The sequence below is a fragment of the Homalodisca vitripennis genome, chromosome X (assembly GCF_021130785.1).
Source record: "Homalodisca vitripennis isolate AUS2020 chromosome X, UT_GWSS_2.1, whole genome shotgun sequence".
In the NCBI taxonomy this organism is placed as follows: Eukaryota; Metazoa; Arthropoda; class Insecta; order Hemiptera; family Cicadellidae; genus Homalodisca; species Homalodisca vitripennis.
Genome location: NC_060215.1, coordinates 145,219,751 through 145,239,508, shown reverse-complemented (window position 1 = coordinate 145,239,508; position 19,758 = coordinate 145,219,751). Strand labels below are relative to the sequence as shown.

Sequence of the window (19,758 nt, the reverse complement as noted above, 5' to 3'; positions counted from 1 at the left end):
ATAGGTTGTTTACTGTTCAGGTTTGTCGCCTTTGGAACAACTCTCCCTGATGATATTAGAAGTATTGAAGGTCGTGCGTGCTTCGGGGCAAGGGTCAGGGACTTGCTACTGGGGGACTGTAGGGGTGACGGGAGGCGGTACTTGCGGCGTGCATAAGGTCAGACAGTGTGTTTGGAGCAGTTGAATGTTGTTATTGTTCTTTTTATTTGATCTTATCTTCCTTTCATTAAGAATTATATTTTTAAGTTCATGAGCTATTTTATGTGAATTAATTAATTTTGTTTACATTTTATTATAAAGTATAAGTATGTTAACAGTTTACACGTTTCTGTATTCAATTATCGTAATTTTACTGTATATGATATGAGGTTAAGTGGTAGAGATGGCTTTACAGCCCTAACTCCGCATCTTTAATAATGACATTTTTCATTTAATTTTGTTTTCATAAGTGGATCGAAGATGCTTTTCCTAACCCCTTTGACATGAGAGTTAGCGAAAATCTACTATAGTTTGTAACTTAATGAGAACTAATATTTAGATGAGCACAAAAGATCTTAAGTCACAAAGATATGGACTACAAGCCATATCCTATTGACAAAAATTATAGATTGAAATATAAGTCTCTACAGGATCCATACATAGAATATATCATGAGATTGTCTGAAAATTCTTATTCTAACAATACAGGCAAATATCATTCTTAATTGAGTCATCATTAGTCATCTGCAGTAGGCCTAGACCGCAATAAAAATGATCTATTAATCAATATCAAGAACTGTTATTAATTTACTGTACATTTATGCTAGCACAGGAAAAAGCTGTTCCTGACTTACTTGCTCAACTTTTGTTTGCTCTTAATTTTCCATAACCCTGTTGGCTTTTGCCCAATTGTTAGCCAGGGGTAGGCCTACCTAGCGGTTATCAAAAGGTCACTGTACCTGGAGAAGTTTTGCTGCCAACTTGAGCCCCTCATCGCTGTCTACGCTCTGAGTCGCAGCCACAGAGCTCTGGACTGCTGCGATGTTGAACAACGTGCATACTCGCTCGTACCCCAGTTGTGAGATGGCTACAATCAAACACAACATTTGGACGATTCGTTATATACATAAACATACTGTACAGTGTAATTAACTTAATAATAGTCTTCTGAGCAATGTATCTATATATATAAAAATGAATGTTTGTGTGTTTGTCCTTTATGGAATCATAAACTATTTGACCGATCATTACGAAAATTTGTATGTATACGTATTTTTCCACGGAGAAGGTTTATAAGCTATGCCCATTGATGTAACTCACCACCAAGCGGCGCTGCAAAAGATAAAAGGTTTAAAAGCGCCTACACACTATAAACTGCAATTACGAGACAGTTACGTATATTACATAGCCAAACACTATTTGAAGGCGCTAAGTTATTATGCATATTTGTCTTTAAGGTACATTTCTGATTAAACTTAAAGTTTGAGTGTTAGACCACTTTATAATAAAGTACATGTACGTGCACAATGGCTATAAACATAAACATATTTTCTTGATCGTGGCAACAAGGCAAACTCTACATCGGCGTTGTAAATATAATTCACTTAAACCAGAAATTCACATACACGGGCAAAGCTTACGAAAAGCGTGCAAAGCCGCGGGAAACAGCTAGTATTTTATAAATTACTTTAATTAGAAAGTTTCTTCACTTTCTATATTAAAACACACATGTAATCCTAGTTACATATGTTTGTTATTATCTGCCAATTCTCCACAAGTCTAAATCCATTTATTCAACAAAATATGCTTTCCACAGATTTTAATTATGTAATGAATTTAAATTGAATTGTCTTCCGCCTGGTTGACACAATTCTTATATCACCAATAAAGTTTGTTTTCTGTGGTTTCATTGATCTTTGTTGTCAATTGTCAATACTAGTTTGTCTCTCTGAGGACTCGTGTTAATAAAAAAACAGCCTAGACGATAGGTTACTGCATGTAGATCATGTTGTATCAAGAGTCAAAACTTATATTTACAAGTTCAGTGTTGGGTTTTGACCTATGAAACATTGATTGCAACCTTGAAGATAAATGGACAAGTAGTTGAGAAGCTTTCCTATTTTGCTGTAAATCAATTGTTGTTAATCATTTATATGTTTTGTTACTTGTTAATTGTAGTTTATTACTGGTAGCCCTGGTTTCCAAATTTGTAAAACACATTGTTAAGTACAACGCAATCCTCCAGTTCATCCATGCTTTCTAAAAGAAACAATAAGTGAAATTTTAAAAATTCAAAATATTTTAAATAATACTGATAAACAATTTCTTAAAATAAACAATAATCATTTCTATTTAGAGTTAAAGTATAGGGAGTCCATTTCAAGAAAATACAATGATCTAAAACCGATCAAAAATTTGTCTTTAAAATTTATTATAAATAGTGACCTCATTACAAGCTATTTGCCAGAGCATTCCATAATTCTTAAAGAGATAAAGTTGCTAATACATATTGTTTGGAAGTTTACCTTGTGATTACAATATTTTTTGCACCCCTAGTTTTATATTGGTATATTTTGATGTTATGTTGTTTGAAGCAATGGTTATCATCAACTGAACAAGCAACGGTTTACATAAACTAAACAAGGAGCTCAAATCAAATCAGCTTTATTGCAGCGACAATATTACAATGTATAGCAAACGTCACAAATTTTAATCTAAAATTTCTTACATTCATGCCACAAAATTCTCATTTACACATACAATTTTACACTTATGCACCTTTCATCCTTCGCCAATATATCCCACTTTAAACAGCAGAATCAGTCGTGTAATTGGGCGGTCTCCCAGTTAAATGCTAAAAACTCCCCTGCATTATAAAATGCTTGTGACACCAAGAGGTGTTTAAGGCGCCTTTTGAACGCCTTGGGCGTTAGGGAATTTTTTATTGAATTTGGCAGTCTGTTAATAAAATTAACACCTGCCTGTGAGGGCAGGTGTTCAAAAACCACTGTTCTGTGGCTTGCAGTTCGTAGTAATTCTCTACCTCGTGTCTCATGCGTATGTATGTCCCGGCCTCTGGTTAAGGCACACTTATACATACAAAACAAAGTGGTTTCTAAAATGTACAGACACGGGAGAGATAACAGCTGTAATTCCTTAAAAGCTTGCCTGCACGACTCTCTGAATTTTATTTTTGCAATTATTCGAATAGCTTTTTTTTGGAGTTTGAATGCTCTCTGAAACTGAGAGCTTGCGCACGCTCCCCACAGGACCACTCCGTAAGACAAATGGGGGTAAATTAAGCCATAATACGCCGTTATCAGTACCTGACTTGGGCAGTATTTTGCTAAGGATCTCAAGACATAAATGCCTGAGGAAATTCTTGCGCAAACATGATTGATGTGTTCATTCCAAGTCAACCCTCAATCAAGGTGTATTCCTAGGAATTTTGAAGAGAGGACTTCTTCCAGTGTGGAATCAGCTATCAAGACGGCAGATCCACAATGGTTGCCTACATCGCGCAAGGCAAAATTTAAAACGTTAGATTTTGAGGAGTTTGTTGTGAGATTGAGGCTTTGGAAGTATTGTACACAGTTATTGATGTCAACAAAGGCCTGTTGTTCCAACACTTCACTTGATCTTGCACTAAAACAGAGAGTCGTATCATCAGCATACTGCTCTAGTCCGCCATGCAGAAGTGATGATCCTATGTCGTTGACATAAAGCAGGAAAAGCACAGGACTGAGAATGGATGAACTGGACTGGATGGCTGTCATAACATGAAGTACTATAATCATACATTTGTAAATATATATATCTCCCATATTTCAGTAAGTAAAGAAATGCATAATACACTGTTTTATGACCTATTCATTGCAGAATTCTGACAGTTTTCTTATCATAAATACTAATTTAGATAACTTCAAACAAAGTGTATTTATACATTCATTCAAATTTAAATTTTTGCCAATAATAAGCCAGAGAAATTTTGTACAATCATTGCGGCCCTTTAAAATCCGTTGCATGTGCACCTAAACCAGTATTACTACATTTCAGATTCAGAATCCTAGAACAATACAAAGGATCTCTCAAGAAATATTGACAAACATTACACATGCATTTGAGCAAAGTCTGTATTTTATTGCATGAGAATTCAAGGGAGGTGTTTTGAGCATTTGATTTAAAACAATACATTCATTTAAAAATTTCTTTCTATTCAAGTTTGAATTATTTTGTTGTACTTTTTGGTCTACACCAATGGTGTTAACGGTTTTTAAGACCTGCATCTTTTTATTGAAATGAAACTATTTAAAATGCTTTGAAATTAGTTTAAATTTGCACAAGTTATTTTCAGATATTTTGAAGACTTGGCTAATTCAATTATTGTAATTTATTAATTTGATTGAATAAAGGAGTTATTCACAATTTAAGTTCCAAAATAAACTTTGAGAGATGAACTATGTTGAGTGTAAAATACATTTTCACTGTGATTCTTAAAAGTAATTTTTACGATTCAGTAGTATTTTACACATTTATTATCAATATCAACAGCTTGGGAGCTCGTCTTATCTCTTCCCATAACTTTCTTCATCCGACCTTGACATCTGTTAGTCATTTCCTCACTTTATTTTTAAAATAATTATAATTTATTTGAGCACTGGCAATATTCCTTGAGAAATAAATTAAAAATTACAAATAATCATTCACCTACAATAAATTAAAGTTCTAATTGGAATGATGCTTTTATTAAGCACATATTTTTTTAAGTAGTATACAATTTTTTTAAATTTACATGTTTAAAACAATATGTGTGAAAATTTGCTCACATGCTATCACAAGTGTTAATATAGCATCAGATTGTACAGAAGTTGTAATATATTTTAATAACACATTATTTCAATTAGTATGTTTAAAGGGATAGTTATTCAAAGTAAGCACAGGATTTGCTTAAGAAGATTTCCCACTCAAGGTAAATCACAAAATAATAAAAAAGAAAGCTTGTGCAAATTGTTTTCACGTGATCTCTCGTATCCAGAAAGTGTGATCTCTCGTGTGCTTAAAGACAATACTCAAAAAATTTGTTCTATCTATTAATTTCCTTGGTGGGCTACAGACTTATTGCAATACAACATAAAAAAGTTAATACTTACTTAGACTGGTTCTGCCACCAAATAATCCTGATCCTTTGCTGAAAGCATCTTTCCATTTGAAGGGAATCTGTAGCTCGCCGGGTGGTATTTTACTTTCCAAAGCAATTATCTGGTCATAATAACTGGAAAAGAGGGCCAAAAAGCACTTGATAATCAATATAAATTAAGAACTAAAAAATCATTAGGCTAGGAATTTTATACCTAGATGTCACAAGGACACAAAAAATGTCCATATACCATAAACTTAAAATAAAAATGTATTGCTTTTAATAACTTCACCCTTGCAAATCTAGAAATAACTTAATGACAAAAACTAAAAAAGCATATTTCTCATCAAATCAAACTAAGAAGTGAGTCCAATGATGTTTTTTCATCGAAAACAAAAGGTCTCACAAATAAATAACTAAAAAATTATTGGGTTGTTTGATTTTTAATTCATAAGGATAACCACCTTGTTGCCTATGAGCTGCATAGAAAAAGCAAAATATTTGTGGTTGGTTGAAAATAATATTGCCAAATAATTTTGGCAAGATATGGTTAAGAAGGGATAGAAAACATGAAGCTAATTTTGCAATTATTATAAACAGTAATGTTTCAATTTTGAGTGATTGAGGTAAACGTTATTTACTGTATTAATCTCCTTGAAGATATATTATTTAGAATGGCTGACGGTAAGTAATGCATATTCATTCTGTAATTAAACTTAAGGTTAGGGAAAATTGAAAGTTCACAATCACAGATATCAAGGACTCTAGTGTGTGAAATTGTGACTGATAGCCTACACATGACTAGCAATGAAAAGTTGCAAGTCTTGATCAATGATTGATTACGTGCACAGGCGGCTGAATTTTATTCAATAGGTATTAAAAACCTTGTATATGGATAAAATAAGTGCTAAAATAAAAATGGTGATTATATTGCAAAATAGTTTGAGAGGTGTTCTTTTAAATTTGTAAGTTACAATAAAAAAAAGACCAGTCCAAATGACGAGTACATTTTTGACTTATTTCAGCAACTTACATTTCAAATAAACCTTTTAATTTAAAAAAGCACACTGGGTAGTAGTAAATATGCTAATCTCCAAGTGACCTAAGGGTCTTGAAGAATAGAATACCAACAGAACATACAAAACCTCAAGCAGAGTGACTATTTTATAGTATGTTTTGATAAGATGTAATCAGCATTACTGTAGACCCCTTTATACTCATTTACAAGAATAAAAGATTAGTCTGATCAAATATTGATAACTAATGTAAATAAAACCTGCCAATCCAACTCTATGATAAAATAGATGTAGGTTCAACGAAATTGGTAAAATTCTCTATTACTAAAGTATGAATGTGGTTTCATTGAATACATTCAGTCAATGTAAATAAAACTTGCCAATCCAACTCCATAATGAAACCAACCTAGTTCCAACAATAGAGAATACATTCCATTGATGCTCCTTTTACTGCTGGAATGTGGATGTGGTTTCATTGAATACATTCAGTCAATGTAAATAAAACTTGCCAATCCAACTCCATAATGAAACCAACCTAGTTCCAACAATAGAGAATACATTCCATTGATGCTCCTTTTACTGCTGGAATGTGGATGTGGTTTCATTGAATACATTCAGTCAATGTAAATAAAACTTGCCAATCCAACTCCATAATGAAACCAACCTAGTTCCAACAATAGAGAATACATTCCATTGATGCTCCTTTTACTGCTGGAATGTGGATGTGGTTTCATTGAATACATTCAGTCAATGTAAATAAAACTTGCCAATCCAACTCCATAATGAAACCAACCTAGTTCCAACAATAGAGAATACATTCCATTGATGCTCCTTTTACTGCTGGAATGTGGATGTGGTTTCATTGAATACATTCAGTCAATGTAAATAAAACTTGCCAATCCAACTCCATAATGAAACCAACCTAGTTCCAACAATAGAGAATACATTCCATTGATGCTCCTTTTACTGCTGGAATGTGGATGTGGTTTCATTGAATACATTCAGTCAATGTAAATAAAACTTGCCAATCCAACTCCATAATGAAACCAACCTAGTTCCAACAATAGAGAATACATTCCATTGATGCTCCTTTTACTGCTGGAATGTGGATGTGGTTTCATTGAATACTTTGACAGTCTTAAATGTTTCTATATGTTATTATTAAGTGTTAGATAAATACAATTTGTATTGTGGTTCATAGATTGCAGTAGCACTATGTCTACACTCGGGTGACAACCTGGTTCAAGGGTTGGTCTCACAAGAGCCTGCCTCTCTTATGAAAGACAGAATTTCCTCCCTTTCATGTAGCCCTTCGGATATCCTCGGAAAGGAGTTAACGTATCCTGAACCAATTTACCAGCGCAAAAGGCATTGCTCCAACACAGAATTTAAAGATAGTTATATCCCTCTGTGCTGCATCCCCTTCACTATCAAACCCCATTATGCTGAGATGCCTCATATGATCTGTATATTAAACCAAGTTATATTTTAACCTAGACATCCTGATGCATAACATTTGACATAATTCTAAAACTTAATCTTCATAAAACTATTATGTTTAACATGGTCTAGTTTATTATACAAGACACTAGAGCATACAGTATTCAGTTTTATCTAGGCAATGGATTTAATAACTTAACATAAACAAAAAAGCAAACTATATTTTAATATTCTTCGATAACCACACTTATTTTTTGAGAAGGCCATCGCCTACCTAATTATAGTATCTGTATTGAATATATGTTACAAAATATAATGCATACAAATATAATTCATTACTCAATATGTGACTTCTAATGACTAAACCGTACTTGTCATTTGTGTCCAGTAAGTATATTACATGTTGATAATACCATAGTTTTAAGTATATAACTTACAAATAAGTTGTACCAGAATCAATTGGCAAGAAAATATCATGCCAAGTGCGTCTATTTAAAGTACAACATCAAAACACACACATGTAATTATAAAGTTTTATGTAAAGTGTAAATAACTACAGAATTTTTTTATTTACAACAATAATGTATTAAAACAAAAGTATTTAGGCTAGGTCAATTACATTATCCAATTTTAAAGTCCAGTGCTAAAAATTAAGTTTACTGGACAATTTTTTCTATATATCATATATTCTATGTAGCTTTAAAATCCCTAAGTATATAACCCTTTAAGGACCAACTGATGATATCATCTGGCTTAAGATGGTATGCATAAACTTATCGTCAGAGGTCAAAAAGGGTTATGGTTTGGGGATTAAATATAACAAAATTATAAATCCGAAGATTGTTTGGATGCACAGTATATCAATCTGAATGGGTAGATCAGATATCTTGTTTTGAGGTAAGTCACTTATGCTAAATACTCAAAGACACACAGAAATCATCCAGTTTTAAATAAACACAAAACAAACAAAAACCATTCTGCCTTTAATGAACAATGTTAAAAAATGACTTTAAATAGCTCATGTCATAATATCTTAATGACTTTTTTCCACATCACTAAAATAAGTGATCGTACTTTTAATGTAATATTCGCTCTCAGCTCTTTTATTTTATTGTTATAATCTAATATTTGTTGTATTTATAAGCATGTTCAGCTCACCCAACACAAGCGTTTGTCTGTCCTAAATGTTATACTGCTGTTGGTATATTAGACTATTTAATTAATTGTTTAAGTAATTCATATAAAAAAATACAAGTTGGTTAAATGTATAATACTTACTTAGTCAGTATTTGTTAAGTCACATTGAAGATGTCAAGATTACATCTACTGATAAACATGATGACAATGTTATGCAATATGTCCATTGGCAGAATAGGCAATATGCTTGCGTTATTGTGCTTCTAAAACGTTACTATCCAAAAATGTATTAAATATATTTTCTAAAATTCACAGTGCTTTATCTAACATACATTTATTGTAGCTTTTTGCCAAAGTATGCAGAAACTGAATAAAAAACACAACAAATATTTTTAAAAAACCTCTGATTGTTTATTACAAATGGTAGAAGCTAAAACGGCAAACTGACTCACATATAGTTGGTGGACAGAAGGAGGAATAGTATAAAATAGTAGCATACGCAAAATATCAAGTTACTCTGTATATATTAAAGTGGACAGAAGTTATGACCTGTCACTTAAGTGTCCTCTTTAATAAGAGCATTCACCTTAAGTCCAGCTGATGTGTGAAGCAAGGCAAAAACTAGACAAAGGCTCTGAGAGAAAATTTAAATAGTAACTATAAACTGTACAATTACTTTGTCTCCTTTAAATATTTTCATACTACGATTTGTTTTTCATTGGAAATATCTCGTAAGTGCTGGAAAACCCATGTTCAGAACCATTCAAACAGCTGTAAGAACATGTTGTTTGCTTATTGGTTCAAGTTCAAGTCAACTACCTTGCCAGTCTGCATTTAGTTGCGAGTCGGTGCTGCCATGCCAACTTCTAGTTGGCCAGACGCATTAATGATTAGACCTTCTGGAATATAAATTAGGCCCTTGCAAAGCTTTAATTTTTGTTTGGTAGAAAAAATATCTATACAATGTCATTGTTGTACAATGATGACATGTTATAATAATTATGGTCCCTTCTACTCAATATTGCGAAAACTAAGGTAATGCGAACTTTTAATTTTGCATTGGAAAGGCCTATTTATCACCGAAATTTCGGATAAGGTGAACTGTCAGAAAACATTCTTCCGGTTGGTACCCATATCTAGAAAGTGAGCAGTATCACATACACACCTGCAGCAAGGGTCAAAGTTCACTATTTATAGACTCATAATATAATCAGTTCCTAATGGAAAGTAAAGCAAATAGCATTATAGGAGCACTAAGTCTAGTTTTATAATGTACGTCTAATAACCACAATCTGGTTAATTGTGATCTCAGTATATTTGGATTTTAAAATTTTATAGTTAATTTAAGTGTTTGTTTTATGATGCATTTTAAAATTGCTGTAAGTTTAAAACTTGTTTTTATATAGAAACCTGTGGTAAGTATTGATTGATAGGTTTCATTCATTTGGTATTTGACACATATTGGCTCAGGGGATGTTTTTAAATCTTCGCCAGCAGTGCGGTGAGATAGTGTCTATCAGCTAATGGATATAAATTCCAAAGAGTCATCTGACCATTAATACACTTATTCATGTTTTACTTAAGTCAAGTTTGGACATCTCCATTCAGTTAAGGGCCATAAGAGCAGCTTGGCTATCAGGTAGAATCACTATGCGTTGGTCAATGCAACGACCTAGTCAGTCCTACATTAGCACAGGTTAAGAAAGCGTAGATTTCAGCCTAGAAAACTGTGTAGTGTACTCCCGAACTTCCAATACAAATCTAGTTTCATCAAAATCTGCAATGGTAGGTTTCAAATATTTTTCTGGACAATTGATTGACACCATTATCAAAATAATTATGGGTAATTATTAGCAATTATTGGATCAACTTCAACTTCTTTTATAGTTATAGTATGACAATCTTGCCAAGCATTGAGATGATCATATTCCATGTGCTGTGTAGCTTATTATCTCATCCAACCTGAAATGGACTGTATTTGATTTTTAGATCTCGAGGAAAGGTGCCAACAAAGCCTTAGTATGAGAGTTTGATCGTCATACCAAAATACGAAAGAAATTTAAGTTGACCTAATAATTACACAGACTTACCTTTAATGATAATCAAATTTAACCGTATTTCAATATGTAGCAAAGTAATAAGTGTAAACAAAAAAGAAATCAGTACAGCGTCTACCCTGGATTGGAGAATTATACTGATACATTTCAGTTAGTTCTTTACTTGTTCACTTAGGACAAGAAGCTGAATAAACCCCTCATTGCACTTAGTACCTTTGTGCTTGTTTCCAGAGTGATGACATTCGGGATTGGTAAGGTTGGAATTAGGCGCCACCTTTGGTCCCATGTTACATTAAACATAGGTGGGATAGTAGGCACTAATTCTCAGTCATGGGTACATTGGAAGAATGGGGAGGCTATTTCTGTTCCAGCTTCTTTCAGTCAAAGCGGGTGGGGAGCAGTACCTCTTCATGTTTAGGCTTGCAACAACCTTTAACCAATCGCGGATCATAATCTTAGACCTAAAGTCCTTGCATAGAGTGGACCAACAGCGCAAGGACCTTCATTTATTACTAGAAGAGTGGTAGTGATGCTAGTGGAAGTGATTGTGATGCATATAGTTGTAATATTCACAAACTTATCCGCACTTGTATACTTCCACTGAGGCTAGTTAGGCAACCATGGCAAGTCTTTGTGTAAAGCTGCCTTAGCTGTTACAATACAATCAAGTCATAATAAATTGGTTAATGTGCCATTCAAACTTGTGCAAATTTAACATCACACTTTTAATAATTTTGGAACGTTCAAAACATATTCATGATCTGAAATGTGACCTACTGCTGTTCACTTTAAGCAAGGATGTTTCAAGCATGTCCTTGATTAGGAATGCAAAACAATTTGTACCCACTGTTGACATCTACCTACACCCCATCAAATGGATCTGCAATGATCGATAAGTCAAGTTTAATGTAAAATTTGTGAATAAGTGAAGATTAGCCTACTGTCGGAGTGGGTGGAGTTATCTTCGTGTCAACCCTTTTACCTCAATACCACAAACATTTGCAGTTTGTGATGCGCTGTTAAATGATATTCATGGGGTTGCCCAGATATAAATGACAATTTAGTTTTTGCTGTACCAAATTTAGGTTTAACCGAAAGGTATAAACCAACTAGATTCAGTCTCAGTTAATAAGCATCAAGAATCATGCTTACGAATTTGGTGAACGATTAGCCTAACATCTTAACAGTCATGTTTTGGTTGCAAAGCGTAAATAATATGTAAGTTTATTTAACTATTACAAATTTCCAGGCCTAGTCACTAGTGTTACATCCTTGATCCAGGATTATTATAAGTAGCCTAAATTATAGGACAGACACAGCAAAAAAATCAGTACAATAATTGGTCTTTAGGACATTAATTTGGAACACACTTTAATATTTTAAATTGTAATAGGTAATTAGTATCACAGGAATATTGCTAATAAATAAAATAATAATACAAATTAGTAGCCTACCTGTATATAACCTCCAACGAACTTTCATACTTTTCGTAGGCTTTCCAAATAGCACAAGTTCTGAGAGCACTGAATTCTTCAACTTGCTCAGAATAATCCTGAACTTTCTGAGACGTACTGTAAATTATATTAATTGTATTCTTCAGGGGCTGAACAATATCTACATCAGAAGATTTTTTCAACGGGACGGCCAACAGTTCCGCCATGTTTCACGATTTATTATTGATTGATGACTAATAACCTAAGATGGGATGAATGATTAAATAAAAAGAAACACAGAGTCAGCCGATTGTATAATCATGTGATGTCTCACTGTCTATGCAGTTGTAGAAACATTCAATGTCTGAACCTGAACAGCTGTCTAGATAAAATAAACTGCCACTCTCAGTACTATATGAAAGATTCAACTACCTTGACTTGTTCAATATGTTAATTGTATTTATTTATATTGCTTTAACAACTTTTGAGGTAGTACACGCAATGGGGAAAACCTGTAAATTATTGCGCCTAGTTATAAGACATATTTTGTGTATTATCATACCTTTTAAAAAAAGATTGAAGAAGGCATATATTAATGTCATATATGCAGTTGGAATTCGAACAACCTGCTAAACACTAGCTTTCGATAATACCATCCAATAAAACATATACTATATTAAAGTATTGCACACTCTTTTGTAAGAGAGGAAAGCAATCATGACACTTATAAAATATGAAATATTCAAGAGCTTAAAGCCAAATAATCAGCAAACTTCGTAAGAAATAAAAAAAGTATGCAAATAATATAATAATAATGATGGGTGTTGCAAGTTTTATAATTCTATATTATTTAATATTCACTGTAGCGTAATATAATATCGAATAATTGTTTTGTTTCAGAGCCGTAACTCTTTTTAGTATGCCACTTAGACTTCTCTTATCACATTAATAAAGCATTTAGTAAAACCTCTCTGCATTAATTTTTAAACAGAGGTAAGCAAAAGTCAATAATATCTTCAAATTAAATTATAAATAAGTACAAGAAACGCTGTAGTCAGAGTAAAATCGTACCTCAAAGTACTTGATAGATACACATCAAAACAATTAAATGTTCTATTTTACTGCTCGATTTAAATACAGTCTATTTACAGGGGAATATTTGTAATTTTCCTACTAACTAAGAAAATATTGATAAAAAAGAAAACACGTTTCAGTTAATTCTCTACCGGTTTCTTTTACGTGGCTTAAAGATGTATAAGTCTCACAATATTTGAAAAGATTAGTTTTCAATTTAACAGCAATTTCAAGAATACGGTATAGAAAAGCCAATCTTTACTCAGTAGTTTTGTTGAGAGTCAGTGCATAAAGCAATCAAAAGAGTTTAAAAATACATTCCAACCTTCTGAAACGAGAAGAATAAATTGCAATCCAGAACAAATAAACGAAACAATTACACAAAATGCTATACAAATAATCGGGTTGATCAGTCTGTATGAATGAATCTTTTACAGGCCACATGATTTGCAGTTACATAGATAGTATGATGAATTGGTGAAAGACCTTATACTTAAACCTAATTTGTCTTCCACTGGGGATAATGGTTCAGGTCTTACCAAAATGTTCAGTTTTAAATGTCTAACAACTGCTTCTGTTCATTACTTAATTTAAAGAACTGATAATTAAAACTGCTTAACTGACACCAATTCTCAACCCTGTCTAAGACAAACTGCCATACTAAACATTTATATGTACTTTAGTGTAATTTCACAAAACATTAAATAAAAAAAAACATACCATAGGACATTCTGCAGTTATTTGTGGCTAGTGGGTATAATTACGCCTCTGTACTTATGTACAATAAAGAAATTACAACTATGATGGAACTAGACAGAAATCAATTGCTAAGTAAAAAAAAACCTACGGAATCACTTGTGCCCACATATTGCCGAAATGATATATTTGGCTTATACTGTAAAATATAAGATCCACTTATCTCCAAAATCAGATGTAATTGAACGCACTGAATATTAAATTAAGTCTGATAAATACCTATCACAACTGTTAACAGGAAACTAAATATTAATAGTCCATTGACTGCACTCACATAATAACCATAGTATCACTACACGGCACATTTATCCCAATTGACCATAAATCATGTTTTTAGTCCTCGCTAACCTTAAGTTTCAATTAATAGCAATAACGAACAATACTCCAATAAAAATGTACCCAGTCCCCACTATGGTGTTATAATTATCCAAAATTCCCAAACGTATCAGAATCTCAATATCCCGCCATAACCGTTTGGACAATATACTTCTTCAAATAATTTAAAAGTATACAATGTAGACAAGATACAACCATTAAACCAGCTGGCAAGCAACGTCCACCAATCACAAGAATTAAATGGATTAGATATAAATTTCAATTCAGGAAAAGTAAACGCCTCCTGCCTGAATGTTGCTATAACTCGTAGCGCTAATCATAACAACAATGGTATTGGGGAAATGTTTATTCTTCACAAGTCTACTGGTTAGAAACTCCACTGTCTGAGTATCTTTCCACAATTACAAAAAGTCTAGAATGAATATATATCATAAAGCATGAATTTAATTGAACGTTTGTTCGCATGTTGTCTTATTAATCAGCCACCTTTACTTTAAAATATTTTGAAACACACAGAATATTTTCAAAATAAAGAGAACATTCAGTTTGTCACCTCCCCTTCTCCTATCTTCGCGGTTCAAAAAGCGCAAACCCCTTTTATTGACTAACTATATAAATATTAACACACTCTTGTGTTGAAAATCCAGCCGTATATAGACTGACCCACATTGTAGTTCGTATTTTTATATTTCGATTGCGGATGTTTTCGGGGGTCACTGCGACCTATCTTCCACCATGTTAACATATGCCCCTTTTTCTCAGGAACTAATAAAGATATCATGCTTATGTTTTTTTCTTCTGAAAATACATGATTTTTTACACATGTGGAAACTCAGAAATAAATATTTTAATGTTTAAAAAAATTGTTATGTAAAAGCAAAAAACACTTGTTTTAAATTTGGAAAAGATTGGTTAAATTATTTTTTCAATAAACCATTTTTTATATTTTTTGATATATTTGAGTTTCCAGCTATGTAGGTAGATCTCATAAGTATTTACAAAAAATTTTCAAGCTGATACATTTAGTAGTTTCTGAGATAATGGGACATTTGTATTAAAAAGTCTTACTTTCGGAAAACGCAGAAAAACTGTTGTAACAGGCAAAATAATTGTTTATCCTACCTTTAATACATTCCTGATGCATATGAAGGTTCTTCCCCCTCTTCTTCTTCAAATGTATCCTCTAGTTTTCTCTTTAGGAGACTCTGGTGTTGTCTTGCCTTTTTTTCAAGATCCTTGCTTGCCTTTTCCGTCTTCTTTTCTCGCCGTTGGTCAAGTTGTTTAATTGCCTTAACTAAATGTTTACCTGCTTTTAGGCCACATCTTTCAATAAACCTGCAGGTACTTATATTTCCTTCATTAAAATTACAAACTGCCATAAATACTCCAAACTTGAGGGTGTTTAGACCAACAAATACGGTTTTCGGAATGTAATTCTATATGACATTGTTCAAAGATTCGTTTGGATTCTGGGTTTTTCCATTTGTACATTTTTCTAATAAACTTGTAGCACTTAGGTCTTCGAACACAGGTTTAATGAATTCCATTATATCAGAAGGTAAGTGGAAGTGTTTTGTGTGATCGTACGCTTCTTTGTTTTTCATTGCTACTAGGTATTTACACCATGTTCCTTCGTCGCTCGGACATAAGCCGTGCTGGGGGTTTTCATTAGAGGATAAAATGTGGAAATATTCTGCCCAAATGCCAGCTCTCATGTCTTCTACTTTTGTGTGGTTTCCTGATTGGTTTCCTGATTGGTAGGCCATAGTACTTTTGAATTTGAAGAATTGCCGCATCAGACAGGCGTCCTTTATCACCCACTGATTGACCATTGGGAAGTTTCTTGGTCTTCAACTTCAAACTTCTTAGTCTGTTACCCATTCTTTTCTGTATTTGTGTCCTATGCACTCAATTTTTGTGATACTGGTATCTCCATAGGGCCTACTTTCACATACAGCAGGGTAAGCCTTGCTGTCCCCATCACCAAGATATTCTAAAAACTGTGCGGCGTACAAGTCCTTCGATCTATTAAAAATATTTCCAGCTCCTGCCACTTCCATAGCTCCACTCGAGCCACTGAAGTTTGCTTTACACTTCTCATCATGTGTGTTGTTCAACCTTTACGGTCACAATATTTAGATAGTATGTCAACGTCTACTACCTTACCAGTAATGAGTGATGTCGCTGACACAACTCCATTCAATGACTTGTGCCCTCTACGCTGCCAGCTATCATCTACAGCAACAGCAATATCAGCTGATAAATCGTTTTGCTCTATCGTCTCTTTGCATTGATTCCTTGCATAAGGCTTCAGCACAGTCACATAGGTAACGCTCATATAAATAATGTCGACAGTAAGGAGGGCCTACGTTCAATACACTGTACATTTTTTCCGCAGCGACTCTGCTCTTACCGATTGATCTTAGACCTATTGTTAATCTAATGTTTAGATTATAAAATATATGCTGTTTTCCTTCTAATGAATAGGTTATGCTCCCACAGTTGTCAAACTTTGCTTTATTGGCATAAGCAATACAATCAATATTAATTTCACAGACTAAGCCGGTTGCTTTTCTTTTTGTTAGTTTTAGAGGTGAGTGACACAATTTGCAAGAAGCAGTTTCATCCAAATACTTCTCAAGAGTTGCCAAATTAACTACAGTGTATTCTGATTCATCACTATTGAATTTATTATAACTATCAAGGGTTTTACTCCGTTTTGAGACACTGAGAGGCCTAGACCTAGATTCAGAACTGGAAGATATGTTTGAAGGCCTATTTTTACCTGGAATTTTGCCATGGTATTTCCGTTTTTTGAATATTTTGGTACTTCTAGTCATAATGTACTAAATATAAACACATAATGTTTCACAATAACAGATTTTAGGTTCAAGAAAAATCACTAATACAATGCTACAAATCGTTGTATAAACACTAACCAAAACAAGTTCAGTAAACAACAAATCAGCTGATTTATAAAACTCATGAACAATACAGTTGTGAGAGTTTTGCCAACACTGCAAACAATAATATCATTACAAAAACAAAAACATGTGTACTATAAAAAGTAATGTTATGGCCATTGTAAGCTAAGAGAGAGTAGACCCATTGGAATCCAGATTTTAGCTAAAACTCGCAAGAACATGGTCCCATTCAAATGTAAATAAAGTAATTATAAACTTGTTTACTATATAAGTGTTATATATCACTGTATGCAGAAATAAACATGCTATAATTATACACCATATAATTTGTTTGAAAAAAAAAATTGTTTTTCGTGCAGTGAATAACTATATAAATATTAACACACTCTTGTGTTGAAAATCCAGCCGTATATAGACTGACCCACATTTTAGTTCGCATTTCTATATTTCGGTTGCGGATGTTTTCTCAGTGTACTCTAAATGAGTAGCTCATATCCATAAATACCTCTTCAAGAAACAAAACTCATTTCCTGTGTTGAACTATACAAACGGACGACTGCCATTTGTTCTGGCTACGGACAGTCAAGTTTAAGAGTTTGTCTATCTAATTTCACTAGAGCCCTTCCTTCTTCTAGCTGTTGCTGCCGTAATCCCTCCTCTTTCGTTCGGACCTTTTCATTTCCATTTGATTCTTAATGGATTCCATCTGAGAGGTTCATATTGTCTTATAGTTGGTTGTTTAACCTATTCAAAAAATTAAACCAATACAACGTCAATATTTCCAAGGGTATCCTCCCCTAATATCTTGCCTTCCTGTATACTCATATCTTCGGCCTTTCGTTTCTTGCCTTCCTGAGTGCGGAATTGCCGTCCCTGGTCTTGAAGTCGATTATTTTAATTTCTGACTTGGAATTACACAGGTTGCTCATAGAAGCAGATCGGAGTCGTCCTGAGAACCTCTGTTCTATCTGTTCCTCTTCCAAATCTTTGTTCCCTCAGGTGTTTCTGTAGGAGCCACCTCCCTTCGATTATTTTCTTTTCATCATCGTTTATCTTCCTTATCAAACTTGAACGGTTTTGCTTCAGCTATTGCCTGTTTTAAATTACATCATTCTGGTTACCGATTAGAAACAATTAACTGTCAGCTACCAATCAACAACTATTACACTTTTTGGTTGAATTTATGAACACTATTCGGAAATTGATACTGCAATTGAAAATAATTAAGTTAATTGCGAGAGTACTGAGAAAACTCATACTTTATTGGTTAACTGTTGTTAACTGATGAAGCCAGAGATATGTACTAAGGATAGTATTTGTGAAATTCAAATTTATGTAAAATCTACATGAATTTAATTAAGTATTTTGCATTAGTTGAGATGCGTTTGTCAAAAGATTAATAATGGAAGCCTCCTTATGATTATGGATGACGTGAACAGGATATAGTTTTAACTGTTGCTATGCTTAGTATTTCCTTAACTATTTCGAAAAATATCCCGTCAAAGTGCGATGGAGCAATAATTTTAAATTTGCAAGACATGTTTATACCTATTTAAAAAAGCCAACAAAAACAATATTTGTTTCGTGAAAAAGGCACGATAAAAGATTGTACACGTTAAATTTGAGTGGTTTTAGCATCATGCGAATAAATGTGTTTTACAAAAATGTTAAATATACGTATCTAGATGGTTTTTTTTTCAAATTCAATATTATGTGGAGTAAGAATGGTTTAGAAGGTTGGGACGCTTGATGTCAGGTAACATTCTATATATCTTTGATGAGAACGCCAACAGTTTGAATTAGACATAACTCTTTTGTAGTTTAGGTGTCTGTGATGTGGAAGTAATGCAAAAAGTTCGTTTTGAATGTTTTTATCGCCGATGTTTTGGATCTCTTCAGACGAACGTAGACTCCAGATTCCAGGAGTCATGTGACAGTGTCACATTTCAGACGCTGCAGTAAGCGGAAGGTGAAATAAAGCGAAACTCGATATTCGCACAAAATCAACCCTTCCCACCATAGCTATGTTATTTGTAGACCATCAGGTTGTTCCTTTGAAATTTTAAAGCTCATTTCCGTGCCAATGTCATGTCCACATAATGCGATCAAAGCTATCGAGTGATACAAATTGACAGGAGATCATCAAGGAGCAGACTAAAAGAGGTACCAAAACAAGTCATTATCTCGTTGAGTATTTTAGGGGTATTTGAGAGACGAGACCATTGGACGAGGAAAATTAAATTTGAGAGTGGACCAAAATATCAGTGGAATGGTGTGAATGGCATTTGAAGGAAGGTGAAGGAGGCGCGTCGTGCCGGGGTTCTCTAATGTCATAAACGAATTTTGCTACTAATCTGACCCAGCAAAAGGTATCCTACAAAATCGAAAGCGAGATATTGTCGCATTGTGTAATCATTGATCTTTCTCTCATAATAGTGGCGGTCTGAGTCGTCAATCTTAGTCAGGTGA

The 19,758-nt window shown here is 33.5% G+C and overlaps 1 protein-coding gene across 2 annotated transcripts in view; it reads right to left on the bottom strand.

Annotated features, from left to right (window-relative positions):
- The window catches only part of LOC124369971 (programmed cell death 6-interacting protein), a 56,080-nt gene extending 43,555 nt beyond the window's left edge, over positions 1–12,525 (bottom strand). For both annotated transcript variants that reach the window (XM_046828205.1, XM_046828206.1), the window contains exons 1-3: positions 12,221–12,525; positions 5,130–5,251; positions 939–1,066 (exon numbers count right to left, since the gene is read on the bottom strand). In XM_046828205.1, coding sequence (XP_046684161.1) covers positions 939–1,066; positions 5,130–5,251; positions 12,221–12,426 — 456 coding nt within the window. In that variant the 5' untranslated portion in view covers positions 12,427–12,525. The remainder of the gene's footprint in view (positions 1–938; positions 1,067–5,129; positions 5,252–12,220) is intronic.
- Positions 12,526–19,758: the final 7,233 nt, after the last annotated feature.